We start from the raw sequence: 16,899 nt of genomic DNA, 5'->3' as shown, positions 1-16,899 counted from the left end.
CAAGCTGAAGGCAATGAAGAAGGAGAGCATGAATTAATTGACACAACTTTTCCTCCTTGGGCATAATTATATGTTCTTGTGCTAGCAATTTGATCCGTTTGTTTTCTCTTGATAGTGACAAAAACTATTGTTGTAGACTTGTGATGGATATTAAATGTTTAAGGACAGGACAAATATTATATGTTTGTTGGATCTTTTGTTGGAAAATGTTGTGTGATTTATTGCTTTTCAAATTAAAATATTTGGAATTGGTATCATATTTTACAGGTATTTGAGTCATTGAGTGTGTTAATAGTTTTTTTTAATAAAAATTACAGATTTGTATATACTTACCGGGTCATGCGGTTGAACCAGTGACCCAGTGACCCGGTACCTCGACCGGGTCGATGACCGGGCCGAGTTTAATAACATTGGATATATCATACAGACATGATATTAAATGTTCTGATCATATCCGAAAAATACTTACAGAAGCTGAGTCAACTTCGTAATTTTTTAAAGACCACATGACAATGTTAAATGCAGCAATATACTTGCATGTGTTGCGTTAATTTTTACGAGACAAACAAATCGATTTTTTTTCGTCCGTGCAACGCACAGATAATACTCTAGTTATCATCATTCTTAAAGTAAACTCTACTTATATATAGAGGGTTACACATTACAAGTACATATTTCTGAAACTCTAGTCACTGATTATTATTGCACACATATCTTATTCCTTAGTAAGTCTTAACATCTTGCATTCAATGATCTATCACCCTTGCGGTGATCTCGAGACAATATTTAGAGCTCCTGATTTTTGTGATCCGTGCAAAGAGAATAGAAAGGAGAGAGAAGAGAGGAGAGAGAGAGAGAGAAGAGAGGAGAAAGAGAGAGAGGAAGGAGGACCAGGGAATAAATTTTCCCTCCATACATATCACTAAGGGGGCGTTTGGTTGGTGGATTTTGTGGAGAAAGATGGGGAAATTGCAAGTGGGATTGTTGGAGAACCAAGTTTGGTTGGACTACTTTCAAAGTTGGCTATGTAAATGACTTTCCTAGTTCTCCCGTTTGCCTACCAATCTGAAACGAAAAAACTGGCGAAATAAACCCACTTCATGGTGTGGTATTTTGACTTAGCTAGCTATTTAGTGACATAGGAAAGCGCGCGATGACAGAGATGCCCTCCTTTCTTTTTTGGTGACATTCGAATAAAAGGGTAGTTGATACTGATTCAAAATAATTTGAAAAGAGGGTTATTTTCCTAACTTCCAACCTTCTTTCCCATCTATATTTTCTTTACATCCAAACATAGACATTATAAATTTACTTAATTTCCCCAATAAAATATTTTTTAACCAAACAACTTTTTTTAACATTTTCCTACCAAACTCACTTTCCACCCATTTCCCTATGTATATCATTTCCCTATTATTCATAAAAAATTTCCCTCAACCAAACGCCCCCTAATTAGTAGGTCCAATATCAAACATGATCTTGTTTTTCTAGTAACTAAAACATGATCTCTTTGGATTGAAGGGAAAAAAAAGTATACAAATAAAATAGAGTTCTCATTTTATAGTAATAATTATATAATGTTTTTATCAATTTTATAACTTTTATTAATTAACTAAATAAATATTTAAATGAGCTTCGTACTTATGCTTCTGTTGCATTATTTTTAATTTATTTTATTTTTCATCCCGTAACCAACTTTTTTGGTGGTAAAGAAATTAGAAAGAAGATACTGTATTAAATTATGAACAGAATTGTTCTTAATTTTGAAATAAGCACTGCATATGAATTCTTTTGTCGAATTGATATTTTTTTAAATTCCTCGCTAATTTGGTCCACTATGAGATCTTTTAGAGGATAGAATTGGATAATTTATTATACGATAGAATGTTAAAGTGGATTAATTGTTAAAATTAAAGTTATAATAATTTATTATGAGTTTTATTTTTCTCCTGTTATTGGAGATAAGTATCTCCTATCATAGACACATGATGTGGTGTGACTCATCACATGAGATAGTTATCTCATGTAAAATGAGTCAATAATTTTCCATTTATTATTTATGAAATATAAACGTTGAATAGTAAGCAACTAGTTACATAATAGACAAAAAGAAAGTAGAAAATGGCAGAATGTTGTTTCCTTCGTTCTCAGACTTCTGACTCATTCAGCCTAACATTTCAGCTTTATAATTTTATATAGTATACGTGTGAAATAGAGCAATGGAGCTTTCTTTCAAAATTCGTTTGGTTTTCGTCATCATTCCACAATTGTAATGGACGCCTTAACCCATAAAACACCACCACGTTAACTAAAGTGAAGAGAGATCCACATGAGTCCACCACATTTATATTTCAAGCTCACTCATACTTATTCTGAATGGTTAGGAGACAAAAGAAAAAAGAAAATCACAAAGAAGAGACGTTCCCTTTTCTTTTTGGCCAAACGAATAAAGCATACCTAATAACCTTTTCTCTCCTTTGTTCATATCAACAATTGAAAATCACTGAGAGAAAAGGTTAAAATGGCCGGTTAGTGAAATAAAAAATAAAAAATAAAAATTGATCCAGTACACAATGTATAAGTGTTATCCTTTGAACCATTTTGTGCTTACGTTTGTGTTTGAGAAAATTAGTTCTTAATTCTTATTATTATTTTTTATATTATTCAACAATTTATCGACTAATTTGATTCCAGCGGATATAATTACATAAGTGAAAAAAGGTCTTGTCAATTCTCAATTTGTATTATTTCTCAAAGCCCAGATTTGCAAAAGTGTTTACAAGAAAATCCTAAGTGGACTGACTTTACCTTTTTTTAGGATTTTCTCCATGATCTATGGTGTGGTGTGGTGTTCGTAAATTTTCACAATTCTACTCTTCTAATATCGAGAAATTAATCTCGAAGTTTTGTGACTATTACTTGGAACTAGTACACCAAACAATATGGCAACGAGAATGACGAACAAAATGCTCATGTCAAGACTCTTGCTTGCAAGGCAATTATCTCAAACCTTTGTGTTGATCTCTTCATTATTGATGCTTGTATTGATATATATGATTTCTTTTGTGTTACCCCATCGGAACTTCATTTTCTTGATGTGGGGATCACGAAAGCATCTCTTGCCTCTTGCTTGTTGCCTTCAACTACTAAATTTTTCGTTAGTGAGTATACTCAATCCCCAAGTCTCTCTAAACATGGACTTACTTTATTAATCTAAATTAAATCATGATCAGTTATTCTCCAAAGACGTTTTTGTACTTCGGTTGTTTATCATAAAAGAATAGGGGTTAAATGTGTATTCTTTTAGATTTTTACATTAGATACTATAATTACATGCAGTGCATAATTATAATATTTTTTTTTTCTCTTTTCACTTCAAGTGAAGTGACTGAAGAAAGATAAAAAAGAAATAACTTTTCATATTATAACTATATACTACTCGTAATATATAGTGTTAAAAATTAAAAAGACACAATTTATATCATTTAATAGGACAAATTTATTTTTCCAAAGAATAATGCATGTGGAAAGTAATCTATCCCCACCCACCAAACAAACAAAACCTTAATAAAGAAAAAAAAGCTGGTTAGAAAAGGTTCTTAAAAAGTGGAACGTATTCCTTGAACAAAGGATGCCCTTTTCAACAAGGATAACATAACTCGCTACTTTGGTCCAACATGAAAATTTTGTTTCAGAGATCTAAAACTCAACACTTTTTAAATTAATCTCAGAGAAGAGTAATGGTTCAGAGTATTTGTGGATTATATTAGACTAGTTTTGCAGGGGGAAACTAATCGATTCAATTTAATTAGTTTTATTATAATATCAGTTAATTATTTTGGTTTAAAATATAAATTTATTTAATTTGTCCGGATTAGATTAATTTTTAAAATATTAATAAAAAATATTTATCCTGAGAGATAAAATTAGCTTTAAACCTTAAAATAACGTCTTTTAGAGTTTGGAAAAAAAATAAAATTTTGAGAATTTTATTTTTCTCTTATACCAAAAGTTTTTTTAAAATACCTTTTGTTTTTCTTTTTAAAACTCAAAATAATGTAATTTTGAGTCTTGGAAAATAATTTTAATATATGTCGCAGAGAAACATTAAACCCATTTTTTTAATATTTGTATTCATCAAATTACAAAAAATATAATTTCATTAAAATATATATACAAGTCTCAACTAAATCATTAGAAAATAAATTAAATACAAATTTAAAAAAGTTCATTAAAAATTTAAAATTATAAATTCAAATATAAGAAAAAGAATGAATTTTGACACGAGATAAAAGAAGTTTTTAAAACAAGTATAGATGATAAAAGTTTTTTAGAAAAATATTATCAATTTATATATATATATATATGGTTTGCTTTTTCTACTGAACATAGATAACTTATGTAATGGTCAAATTTCAAAAAATAAAATAAAATAAAATAAAATAAAATTAAAAATTTTCTATGCTCCCCGCGCCAAGGCAGCGCTCTTTACGCCCAAAATCAGGCGTTGAGCGCTGAACAAGCGCAATTATTAGCTTGGATATGTAGATACATATATAATTACTTATATATATATAATAATTGTAAAATAATTATATATAAATAAATAATAAATATAAAAAAATATAATAAAAAAAAATAACATAGTAATAAATAAAATATTAAAATAATATATATATATATATATATATAAATAGATAAGTATATATATGCAGAACAAATTAATAAATTGAAAATAAATGACAGAAACTAAAAATGCTACGTGGTAACACCCCACATCTCCAGCACAACGAAAGTATATGATTCTTTTAACAAATTAATCATTAGATGAGATAGATATTATCTAGGAAAATAAGAGATTACGTGATATAAGTTTACATAATCTGTACACATAATATATTCCTCTTTATATAAATACGTTCCTGACGAAAGGAAGAAGATTAAAGACAAAGAATAAGAAAGAACATAAGGAAATCTTAAGAGAGAAAAATAAGAGAAATCGGGAGGAGAAAGAGAAATAGAATCAAAAGAAGGTACTATTGGGTTATGAAAAAACGTTTTCTCGCTTTTTTTTCAAAACAAAGATTAATTTACAAGTCATCGTCGTTCTACCAAACTTTTCTCTTTATTTATTCTTTATAGTAGTTTAATTTCGTTCAGTGATTTCATTTCTTACAGAATCTTTAGTTTCTTTTAAATTTTATTTCTTTTCACATACTGATTATCTAGTGGAGTAATTAATTGATACCAAATAATTATGAAGAGAATTTGTAAATTTATCTGATGAAGACTGCTATAAACTGAACCCCATAGTTTGGGTTCAGACAATGATAAGGTAAGGGATGCCTTATCATGGTTTGAGCTCCTCCACGATAAATCTTTCATATGCAGAGAACCACAATGTTGGAAAATTATTTAGCTTAAGTTAAATATTACACAATGCATTATTTATTATATTACTTCATTTTATTAAATTATCTGAAATAATGGTATTTTCCATTATTACGGTTAGAAATGATTATAGTGAGAAAACCTCAATATTACTGAGAATTTTCTCACGTTTGTTTATTTTTATGCAAACCTTTCCAGAGAATCATAATGCCTAGTCTAAGCTTATCAGATGAAGGATGGGGTATCAAATATCAATGTTTACTCTTACGATGACCACATGGAGTTCTATATTATAGTAGGAAATCAAGGAGCTGCTGCAATATTTTATGCTGAAAGTGTTGAGACCTACACCTATAGATTAGATTAGGATAAGACTTTAGTGTTGTATAATTATGTAATGCCAAGATGTAAAATATGGGAATAGATCCACTTACCACAAAAAATGTTTACAACCTTTACAACTAACGTAATCACCGTTGATTTCCGTCAATCTAACGGCTATCATTTATTGGAATTAATAAATAATTAATAAATACGACCAAATAATTTCTAATAAATGATAACCGTTAGATTGACGGAAATCAACGGTGATTATGTTGGTTGTAAAAGTTGTAAACTTTTTTGGTGGTAAGTGGATCCGTTCCCGTAAAATATAAGTTAAAATGATGCAATATATAGTAGAAGGTAGAATCAATGTAAAATAATTTCCGTATGTACCTGACTTGATATTATGTATAAAGTAATGTTGGTAGATATTTATATAGTCTTTTATTTTATTTTTCTTATCATCAATATTAAAATTTAATAAATCAATCTATATTAATTAATAACATTAACACCTATCCATTTTATATCTTACTGTTTATACATAAAGAGAAAACATAAATTTAAAGAAATCATGTAATATTCCTTATAAGAATTAATATTAAGGGATGTTGCAACTTATCTATACAAAACGTCGTCTTTTTGAGACGGAAATTAAGGTATTTTTATAATTATAATTTATTTCAGAATTATAATAGTCTTTTTTATTATAATTTTTTAATTTTTCGATGCAAAACGACGTCGTTTTGGGTGTGAATGTAGATAACTTATTTACATTTACTGTAGAAACATTAAAGCCATATATATATTTGTTTTGAATTGTACTAATTTTTAATTCTGAATTTAAAAACCAATCTGATTTATTTATTTTTTCAAAATTTTAACGTTAATTGGTTATTTCTGTTTTGAACGCTCTTAATAGTGTTACCTAGTTAGGAAGATTAATAAATTCATATATAATTTGTTAAAATTTAATAACAAAATCAAAGTTATAGAAATCATTCGTCCACTCAATGGTCCATAACAAAATCAACTCATTCAAATACAAATTCTAAAAGAAAATTATGACTATATATTAAATATTCTTCTTCAAAGAGTATAAATTTAGCTGCATTACAATTTTCTTAAAGGATAAATGTTCATAAGTGACGGGAAATAAGAAATTATACGCAACAAGAAAAAAAAACATGGTATAAATACTATACGCAACAAGAAAAAAAAATCAACATATAAAAAAGGAATAGATATTGTGACACACAAGTAATGTTACGCACAATGTTACGACCATATCTTAACCGTTGATTTCCGTCAATCAACGATTATCATTTTTCAAATCGAACTCATTAATTAATTATTAATTCGCAATAAATGATAACCGTTGATTGGCGAAAATCAACGGTTAAAATGTGATCGTAATATTGTGCGTAACATTATTTGTGTGTCAGAATATCCTATCCCTATAAAAAATGATATTGTTGTATGTACCCAGAAAAAATTTAGCACATCAGAATCACTAATCAGCTTAAATTTTTTTAAAAAATAATAATAAAAGATAAAAGAAGAAGTAGCAATATTTGGACCGTGTCGTAGAGGAAACTCGATCATATAGAGCGAGCGTAACAAATTAAGGCTCCAAACACCGATCTTCACGCAAAGCTCCTTGTAGATCTGCAGATTCCACTGCAATCATTTCTAAACCAAGCAAAAGAGTTTTATTTTTCTCTGGCTCCTTCGAATCGAAGGAAAATTTATCCATGCTGATTTCTGAAACACTTGTGTGTTCTTAGCGGAATTCTGAAGCTGCAAAAGTCTAGAGACTAGAGAAAGGGTATTGCGTGCCCAAGAGGAAAGTTTCCTTTTTTAGTATGTGAGCAATAATGGGGTCTGGAAATAAAGCTCCTTCTTCTTCTGGGCGCACTGAAATGTCTATCTCAGGCGAGTCTTTTGGTTTTACTTCAATATTTTGCTATCCTACCAATTTTTCTCTATATTTTGATTCTCTACGTTGAAAATTCTTTTATTTTTATTTTTTTCAATCACTGTTTTAACATTCATTATCATATTAGATTTTCGTTAGTTTTAATTATTCTCTATTCTGGTAGACTTTTTCTGTGGGGAATTTGCTATGAAATCCCTGGCCTTGCTTTTTGGATCTGTGAAATTGTTTGTATTTTTCTCTTAGTTTGGGTGGGGACTGGTAAGACTCTTTAAGGATTTTGCCAAATGGATTGGTGATCATGTATGGTGGACGAGGGTTTTCAATACCCTTTTTTTTTCAACAGTTCTTGGAAAGCATCCACTTTTTAGTTTATAGTGTCTCAGTTTCACGTTAATTTGGATATGCTAGGGAACGGTTTTTAAAGGGGCCGACGGGGTCATGGGGAAATTAATTGATCATGACTTGTAATGTAAGATTGTGAGGGAATTTGTTATGGATGGGTGATAATTCATAAAATGTTTGTCTTCTGAAGTGGGGGAGTGGCAAGTGAAGAATTCAATTGACCTACTTACTGTTCCAGAATCTAAACACGCTGACTTGAGAAACCATCTATGTGATGGCTACTGATAAGTGAATTTCTAGAGGGGTGGTGGAATTGCAAAGAAATGACAGAGGAGAAGGGAAAGAGAGGCGAGAATGAGATATTGACTGGGAGATAGAAAAGAGAAACAGAGAATGATTAGAAGGAAGTAATGTCCTTTTGTTTCCCATTCAGCTATTGTGTCATTTATAACAAGATTTGAAATTCTGAAACGGTAAAGCCATTACATGCTAATGGTATTTGTGTTGGATTATTTCTCCTTAATTAGATACAAGTTCCAATGCAGGAAGAATGAAAAGGCTTCATGGGAAAATGAAAGGACTTAATGGGAGAACGAAGAGTTGTATTGAAATCCTCCACATTAAATGGAAAAGAATCTAGAGCATTGAAGATATTCCTCCTAGCCATCTATAAATAGAGGAAGAGATGAAATCAACAAAGTGAGGTGAAGAAATCCTCCATGAGAGAAAGCACCCGACTGAATACCTCTAGGGAGAAGTTTGAGTGAGACCTCTCAAGGGAAGTTTGAATACCACCATTGTAGGTGATGCTTGATTATTAGATGTTTGAGTGTTAAACCTCTTTATGGATGTTTGATATTACCATCATACTTGGTGAAGCTTGATTGTACCTCTAGTGAAAGACTAGGGAAGCTTGACTCTTGTAACCCATTATTCTTATAGTGGAAGTTTGATTCTGGACTAGTGTCCCGTGGGTTTTTACTTCTTCACATTGGAGAAGGTTTTCCCACGTTAAACAAATTGACTGTGTTCTTCTCCATCTCTTTCCTCTTGCATTTTACTGTTTCGCTTCCGCAATTGACTTGAGGGTTCGACTTGACCCAACAAATTGATACTAATCATGACTAATTGATACCAATCTAATCTATTTATCAATGGAAGCTAATAAATGCTAATTAATATTACGCGAAAAACTTGGTGCGTAACATTCCCTCCCCCTATGGAGATGCAGCTTGTCCTCAAGTCGAGACGTGTCATGTGAATGGTTCAGGTGGATTCGGTTCGATGGGATCGAGCGGTAGTGATTCATCCTCCATGTAACAAAGACCCTCCAAATATAAAAGGCCCTCCATGTTGACAAACTTCTCGTCGTAGTTGAAGCATAATCCTTTGTTGTGTCATACCTCTGTCAGGCATTTGATAGGAGGCCATGTGAAAAGGGATTGGAAAGCAGCCGGGTTTGTCGGGCTTGGTGTTGCCTTGGGTGGCTGCTGAAATAGGCAGTTGTTGAGGAATGGCTCGTTGAATTGAGGCCCATACATGTGTTCCCATGCAAATGCATCATGCAAGTCAACAGGCTGATGAGCATGGACCGCCATACGCACTCGAAGTTGCAAGCTAGAGATAAACAAACTACATAAATACTCTTGATAAAGACCATGAAACTGGATGGCAAGGTTCTTGAAGACGTCTAGGTAATCGAGGATGGAGTCAATCTGATACAACTTAGTGAGGAGGGCGGTGGGATTCTCATTCTCAGAGGGACCAAGGAGGCGACCGATAGTACAAACAAATTCATCGAGATGCATTCCAGTCAGCAATAAAAATGATAGAGGAGAGAGAGAGAGAAAGAGAGAAAGGTGAGAATGAGAGATTGATTAGGAGAGAGAGAGAAGAGAGAAGAGAGAAGAGAATCAGAGAATGATTGGAAGGAAGTAATTTCTTGTTGTTTTCCATTCAGTCATTGTGGCATTTATAACAACATTTGAAATGCTAAAAAGGTAAGGCCAATAAAAATGCTAATGCATACTAAAAAGGTAAAGTCAACAATGCTATGCTGATTGATACTAATAAGGACCAATTGATATTAATCTTATCGTTTTATTTCTGGAAGCTAGTAAATGCTAATCAATATCACTCAAAGACCTTGCTGCGTAATAGCTACCTTGTTTGTTTTCTTGGGCATGAGATGGGGGCAGGGGTTTTCATCTATTATCTAGGCAGGCATAATGTAAATCACTCAACTATGAATTGTCTACTGGGTTTTTGAAGTGTTAGATTCCTTGAAAGGAGTTTTGGAGCCATATATTTATTAATAGTCTACTTTATGGTTGAATTCCTCAATTAGGGTTATAAAAATGGTTATTCTCAAAAAAGTTTGGAGTCTGGGTAGGTGGGAGAGAAGGAGGAGGAATGCCAGGTAAGAGTCAAAGACAAATGACAATTTGAATATAAACAGGTCATGATAGCTTTTGGCATGAAGATAGAGCATAGAATTTACTAGTCAAGTGGTTGATTTTTTGTCCTTTATTTCTTGAAGTATTGAACGTTTGAACCCATTTTGCAAACCTGGAATGCCCTTATGTTTTGAATTCTCCAAAAAAAATGTGATTCCAAGGGACATACGTACTATTCCAAACTTATGATTAGGAAAATTCACATAAAGCAGTGTTTACATCCTAAGTTTTTATTACATCCAATATTCTGATTAGTAAGTCTTTATTTTGTAGGACTTAATGAGAAGCACCAGCTGGAGCTAGAAAATTTGACACTAACCACACAACCTTTCAAGACATTGAAATTCTTCACATTAGCTCTTATTCAATGCATGAAGAAAACAACATTATATCTGTTGGCAAAAGGTGGGTGGCTTATGCTTTTCAGTGTTGCGGTAGTAGGGGCTCTTGGTATATTGCTGATGACCTTCAGTGGCCTCCCCGAGAAGGTATTTTTTTCAGTCAGTAACTTATGCGTGATAGTTCTGGATCAAAAAATGGCTATTATATGAAATATACTCTGTTGGTAACATGAATCTAGACATCCAACCTCTCTAAAATATGCAATAATAGTAGAAAACTTATAACCAGCCTAAGTGTTCATATTGATATTTGATATTATACTGTGAAGATTATCCTAATTAGAGTGAAATTTCTTTTGACTCTGGAAACTATAATAAGGATCGTTTATTTTATTTCAATCTTAATACACACACACTCACACTCACATATCTATATATCTTTGTTCACTCCATTAAGTAGACCTTCATTTTTTTTTCAGATAGCTCTTTTGTTCATTTTGTTTAGATACTCACTTGAACTGTATAATGCTTGTTCTTTTTGCAGCATCTTGAGGAGCTTCTTGAATATTTCCGCTTTGGACTGTGGTGGATGGCCCTTGGGGTTGCATCTTCAATTGGTCTCGGTAAGTAAATTACAGATGCACTGAGAAACTTTTCCCCATACACAGGTGATGGTTCCTGATTATGTAATTATGGTTAGTAATTAGGTTGGTCTTTAGGCTGCTTGTGTGATTTGTACTTAAGAAAAGCAATTGCTTGTAATAGGTAAATTTTATACTTGTAATTGTAAGGACTTACCAGTCCTTTTGCCATCATCTTGATCATATGCCTTGTAGTCATGAATTTGCATTTATATAAGTGTGTCTGTGCCTTTGTGGAGAGGGAATCAGTTGACATTGGTGTAAGTTAACCCCACTCTTGTACCATTAAATAATTTTCAGTTGGGTAACTTTTTTACAAAATCCACCATTGGAATGAAGGTTCTTATCATGTAGGTTGTCTTGTACCCATAAAATTTCACATCAATCCAGAATTATTTTGTACTTCATTTATATATATCAAAATTTATGTAATACATATTTTTGAAATATTTAAAATTATGAGCTATTTGATTACATTGTTACTCATGTTCAATTTTTTCAAAATTAGGTACAAATGATCAACATGATGGATAGTTATATCCAACGGTTAGATCGATGAAAATTGCATTTTATGTAAGGTTGTTAGGTGGTGTAAGAAGTAAAATCTTGTACTAGTTAAATCGATCCTTCCCTTTTATATCCATACATACACACACACACACATATAAAATAGGGAAGTAAAGTCTTACACTATATGATTATACATGATGGATAGTTATATATTGGTAAACTGTTCTCTTATCATTTTATTTGGTGCAGGATCTGGTTTGCACACGTTTGTCCTATATTTGGGTCCCCACATAGCACTTTTTACAATAAAATCAATGCAATGCGGCCGAGTTGATTTGAAAAGCGCACCATATGATACAATACAGTTAAAAAGAGGTCCTTCTTGGCTTGATAAAGACTGTTCTCATTTTGGGCCACCATTGTTCCAGTCAGTATATGGTTCACGGGTCCCACTTAGCAGCATTTTGCCTCAAGTTCAGTTGGAGGCTGTTCTATGGGGTATAGGAACAGCTATAGGGGAGCTTCCTCCTTACTTTATCTCCAGGGCAGGTATAATGTGTCTAGTTTTATCATGTGCCATTCTCTTAAATGAACAAAGCCATTGTTAAGTTGATATAATAATCTGATTTTAGTAATAGTATGCTTACCATGGGGATATTCTATTTAGTATTAACATCTAGCTTGTATTTATACTTGCTTCGTTATGGTGTGAAGGTCTGAAACTTCTGATATTTTGTTAAATCCCTTGTAGATGGAAAAGAAAAGAAAAAGTCTTCCATAGTTTTTGCGAATAAAAAACTTATTATACTATTATTAATTAACTGCTATTGATATTTTTCCAAATTAAAGGTCAATCCCAGCTTCTGAATCTTTTTTCCCCCTCGTGGGTATCTACAGAATGCAAGTATATAAGTAGGGTCAACTTCAAAGAGTATCTTATCTTTTGAAGCCCATGGGATTTTACTTTTTCTCATGTGGTCTGGAAATAATGCAGCATGTTGCATAGTCCTTTAAAATGAATGAAACAGCCAATCTTGAGACTTGGTTATGTAGATAACATAATTTTAGAAAGTTTGACTCCATCATTAAATGATGAAGTAAATTAGGTAAAATGTGAATAACTAATGGATGAAACAACTTGAATAATTGGGCCGTATCTGTTGTTGGAGAGAGAGATATTATGAATGCACCCTAATGTTTGAACTTTGTTGTATGAGAGAGTAGTCATATTAATATACCCAGGCCTCCTTTAGTTTTTATATCATAGATGACATGGGATTAAATCCATCTGATCTTAATGATATGCCTTATGACTTACTTTATCTCAATAAATTATGTTATCCTACTATCTTTTCAAAGAAAACTTTTGCAGATCAAATTTTGATTTGATAAATTATTTGGAATAATTGCTTTTTACACCTATAATGCTGTTTTCTGGTGCAAGGGTGGAAGCTACATATTTGGGTTTTGTTAGGAAAAGCTTTTGTTTTGTTTTTTATTAAAAAAAACACTAAAAACAGCTTTTTTCTATGACTATGATTCCAAGCTTTTTGATTCTTGATTATTTCACAAGGTGGACACAAGAATACTTTTTTACCCTCCAGCAGATAATATTTTAATTCATTTCATATTTATTTTGATAATTTACTACATGAAAGCAATTATTTTTACACTATCTAAACAAAATATATAATCTTGATTCTTGAAATTGCTTTTGAATTTAAAATATCAAAACATGGAACTGATTTTAAAGAAAATTGATTATTGAATAATCTTTTTTTCACAGCTAATCCAAACACAATTAATATAGTTATCTTTAGTTTTCAAATACTTTCATTTCAATACAAGTATTTTGTGATCGCTGGTTTTTAATTTCTTCCATAAATTTCTGAGGTCTTTCTTGTCTGCTTTACCCGCCTGATTAATTGGTTCATTTTTAGTAATTTAATGCTTAATTCGTTGGTCTATTTAGGAATTGGTTTGTGCGTGATTCTAATCAAATCATTCATGTAGCACGCTTGTCTGGGAGCAGAGTGGACGCAATGGAAGAGTTAGATAGTGAAGATAAAGGAGTCTTGAATCAAATCAAGTGCTGGTTTCTTTCACACACTCAACATTTGAATTTCCTTACCATTCTTGTGCTTGCATCGGTTAGTATGGACTTCATGCTTCATTTTCGACATGACCTTTTCTTCTTTCTTAAATAGTTTATACAGTTTCTTTTGCAAAAAAAATCTCTTGACGTATTACTAGGGTGTTTTAATATTAGGGGCCTTTTGTTTATGGCAACTTTCTGAGTTGGTTTGTTAGTCTTAACTCCATCACGAAACAGCATTAAACTTTTGCATACCTAAATATAATATGTATTGATGATTTACCGTAATCATATCAATAAAGTTGGTTTTCCTTTTAAGATCTCTCTATTGTGGTTTGCATCTAACTGCTGATTAGGTTCATAATCCATAGAATGCAAATGGGTAATATCTCAATTATTATGCATCCGGGATTGAAATAATATAGTAGTGATTAGCGGTTCCTTTGTTTGAGGTGCATCCTAATCTAAAACGGCATTTACTGTATATGCTTCATCAACATATAAACTGCTATTCATGAATTTATATTTTAGGTACCAAATCCTCTATTTGACCTTGCTGGCATCATGTGTGGACAATTTGGCATTCCATTTTGGAAATTTTTTCTTGCAACCTTGATTGGAAAGGCAATTATTAAAACTCACATACAGGTTTGTATAAGTTTAGACTTCTCTTACCTCCTGATTTAGCCTTTCATTTGCTTTGCAAAGACTCCAACTTTGGAAATGTAGCTTGCAAACTGCAATTAAATGGTCATCCAACATTTGTTTACATGATTTTGTGGAAAGAAGAGAGTGGCAAGGAAATATTTTTCTTGTGGGGCAGCCTGATCTTTATTATTTAACTATGCTATCATAATGGGAACTCTAAAGGTTCTCTTCCCATTAATATTTATATTCATGGCTTGGGTTCAATTCCCTGATTTTCTCTTTAAGAGGCGATATTTAATCTCATCATAAATCCTAAATGAGGTTGGTGGTTTTTCCTAGCTTTGCGTGGGGATGTGTCTTCCCCTAATCTAAATTTTTTAATTACCAAAAAAAAAATCATGCAAATGTAATAATTTTTATTTTAATTTTTTAACCGCTCTAAACTTACATGGTGCACTTTCCAAAGGTTTATGACCATTACCTCTATTTCATATCGCCCCACACATTAGCAAAAAGGATAAACGAGAACAAGGTAGAGTAATAGTTCAATAAAGAGTAAAAAAAACATTTCAATTATCCAAAAAGATACAAGTGTCATCAACAGTTTGATCCTTTAATAATATATACATTAAAACAGTCCTTCAATGCCATTTTGTTTACCTCAAATTGTCCTCCAAAGTAACCAATTTGATGTATTTATTGTTAGAGAACCACACTGATGGCACTTGTAACTTTGGAGGTCCAAAATGGGTGTTTGCTGTTCAATAAAATAAGAAATCTACTCAGGCATAAAGCTAGTAGTCTGTATATACAAGCTTTTGATTGACCCTGTATGTTAAATTCTTTTTACAGACGGTATTCATCATCTCAGTTTGCAATAATCAACTTCTTGACTGGATAGAGAATGAATTTATCAGGGTTCTCAGCCATATACCTGTTTTCGCTTCTGTCTTGCCTAAAGTGATTGCAAATCTCCATACAGTGAAAGATAAGTATCTGAAAGCACCCCATACAGTTTCCCCAAATATGCAGGTACCCATTCACTCTGATTTGAATGTTAATCTGCTCAGTAGTATTGAATAACAGCCTCACGGTCTTCTTGATTTCATATATCATCTTCAGGGAAATGATGAACTTCAGGGAAAAAAGTGGGATTTCTCATTTGCTTCAATATGGAACACTCTTGTGTGGCTCATGCTTATGAACTTCTTTGTCAAGATAGTGAATGCAACTGCCCAGAGGTATCTGAAGAAACAGCAGGAGAGAGAGCTAGCTGCATTTACGAAAAAATTTACCTTAACAGACTCAGATGCACGCTGAAATGCTCATGTTCTGCTTGTATTGCCTTTTTTAAAGCGGTTCCTCATGCAAGCAGAAAGTTGAAATTCAAATTACAACTCTATTCCTGAAGGCCCCGTAGAAGTTACTCCAAAAACACTCTATCAGAGGCCCTATTAGGAGCTTCTATAGGAATGAATATGCACAGTAGGCAACAAAAGTTGCAAGTTTTATTTATAACTCTCTAATTTTGGGGCAAGCATTGTTTGGATTTTAGATTTTAACCCCATATTAGCTACTGCTATGATGGAATTATGGGAGTCCTACTATTCTTTTGCAATGGAAAGACATTTTTAGTTCCTTTGTCTCTGACAGCGGATTGTGATTTCAACTTCTTCTTTTTTCCAGCAATGGGCCAATGAGGTTTCATGATTCGTGTCTAATTAACTTTGAAATTACGACAGATGAAAAATAGTGTAAGTAGGGCCAACCCGTTTCATTAAGCCATAGTCCGTGTCGGGTAAAATTAGTCCATGGACCATCTAAAATTATAATTTCATAAAAAAAATTTATTATATTCAATATATTAAGAAATATTTTAACAAATAAATATTTAACACTTTCTTAACATATTTTATACAAATTATAAATTTTTATAATTTAACTTTTTTAATAAAATAATATTTATACATAAATATACTAGTGAAAATGTAAACAAAATTTTAATATAAGTGAAATTTAGTAACTATCTTTACTACATTTATTATTAAAGGATGTCATCAAATAAAGATTATTAAAGAAATCATAACATAATACAACAACTGTGGAAAACTAAAAGTAACGATGAAAAAATGATCTTAATACCAGTATTGAATAACTGCTACTAGTATGCTATAAAATTATTGATTTTCTTCAACTACTACCGTTATAAAAA

General features: G+C 31.8%; 1 protein-coding gene across 2 annotated transcripts; it reads left to right on the top strand.

Annotated features, from left to right (window-relative positions):
• The first annotated feature begins 7,337 nt into the window (after positions 1 to 7,337).
• LOC133299067 (vacuole membrane protein KMS1) lies at positions 7,338 to 16,287 on the top strand. 2 transcript variants are annotated; one of them, XM_061498476.1, is made up of 8 exons: positions 7,338 to 7,650; positions 10,726 to 10,940; positions 11,338 to 11,416; positions 12,194 to 12,493; positions 13,958 to 14,094; positions 14,571 to 14,687; positions 15,540 to 15,718; positions 15,826 to 16,287. In XM_061498476.1, the coding sequence occupies exons 1-8, from the start codon at positions 7,593 to 7,595 to the stop codon at positions 16,094 to 16,096; spliced, it is 1,356 nt and encodes a 451-aa protein (XP_061354460.1). In that variant the 5' UTR covers positions 7,338 to 7,592; the 3' UTR covers positions 16,097 to 16,287. The 2 variants fall into 2 exon arrangements, with proteins under 2 accessions (XP_061354460.1, XP_061354461.1); XM_061498477.1 differs by having other exon boundaries at positions 15,540 to 15,719; positions 15,810 to 16,287.
• Positions 16,288 to 16,899: the final 612 nt, after the last annotated feature.

This window comes from Gastrolobium bilobum, unplaced genomic scaffold (genome assembly GCF_033153095.1).
Source record: "Gastrolobium bilobum isolate Gb01-03AN ecotype WA unplaced genomic scaffold, APGP_CSIRO_Gbil_v1 utg500, whole genome shotgun sequence".
NCBI lineage: Eukaryota > Viridiplantae > Streptophyta > Magnoliopsida > Fabales > Fabaceae > Gastrolobium > Gastrolobium bilobum.
The sequence above is the reverse complement of the archived record's forward strand: the minus strand, read 5'-3'. Positions and strand labels throughout refer to the sequence as shown.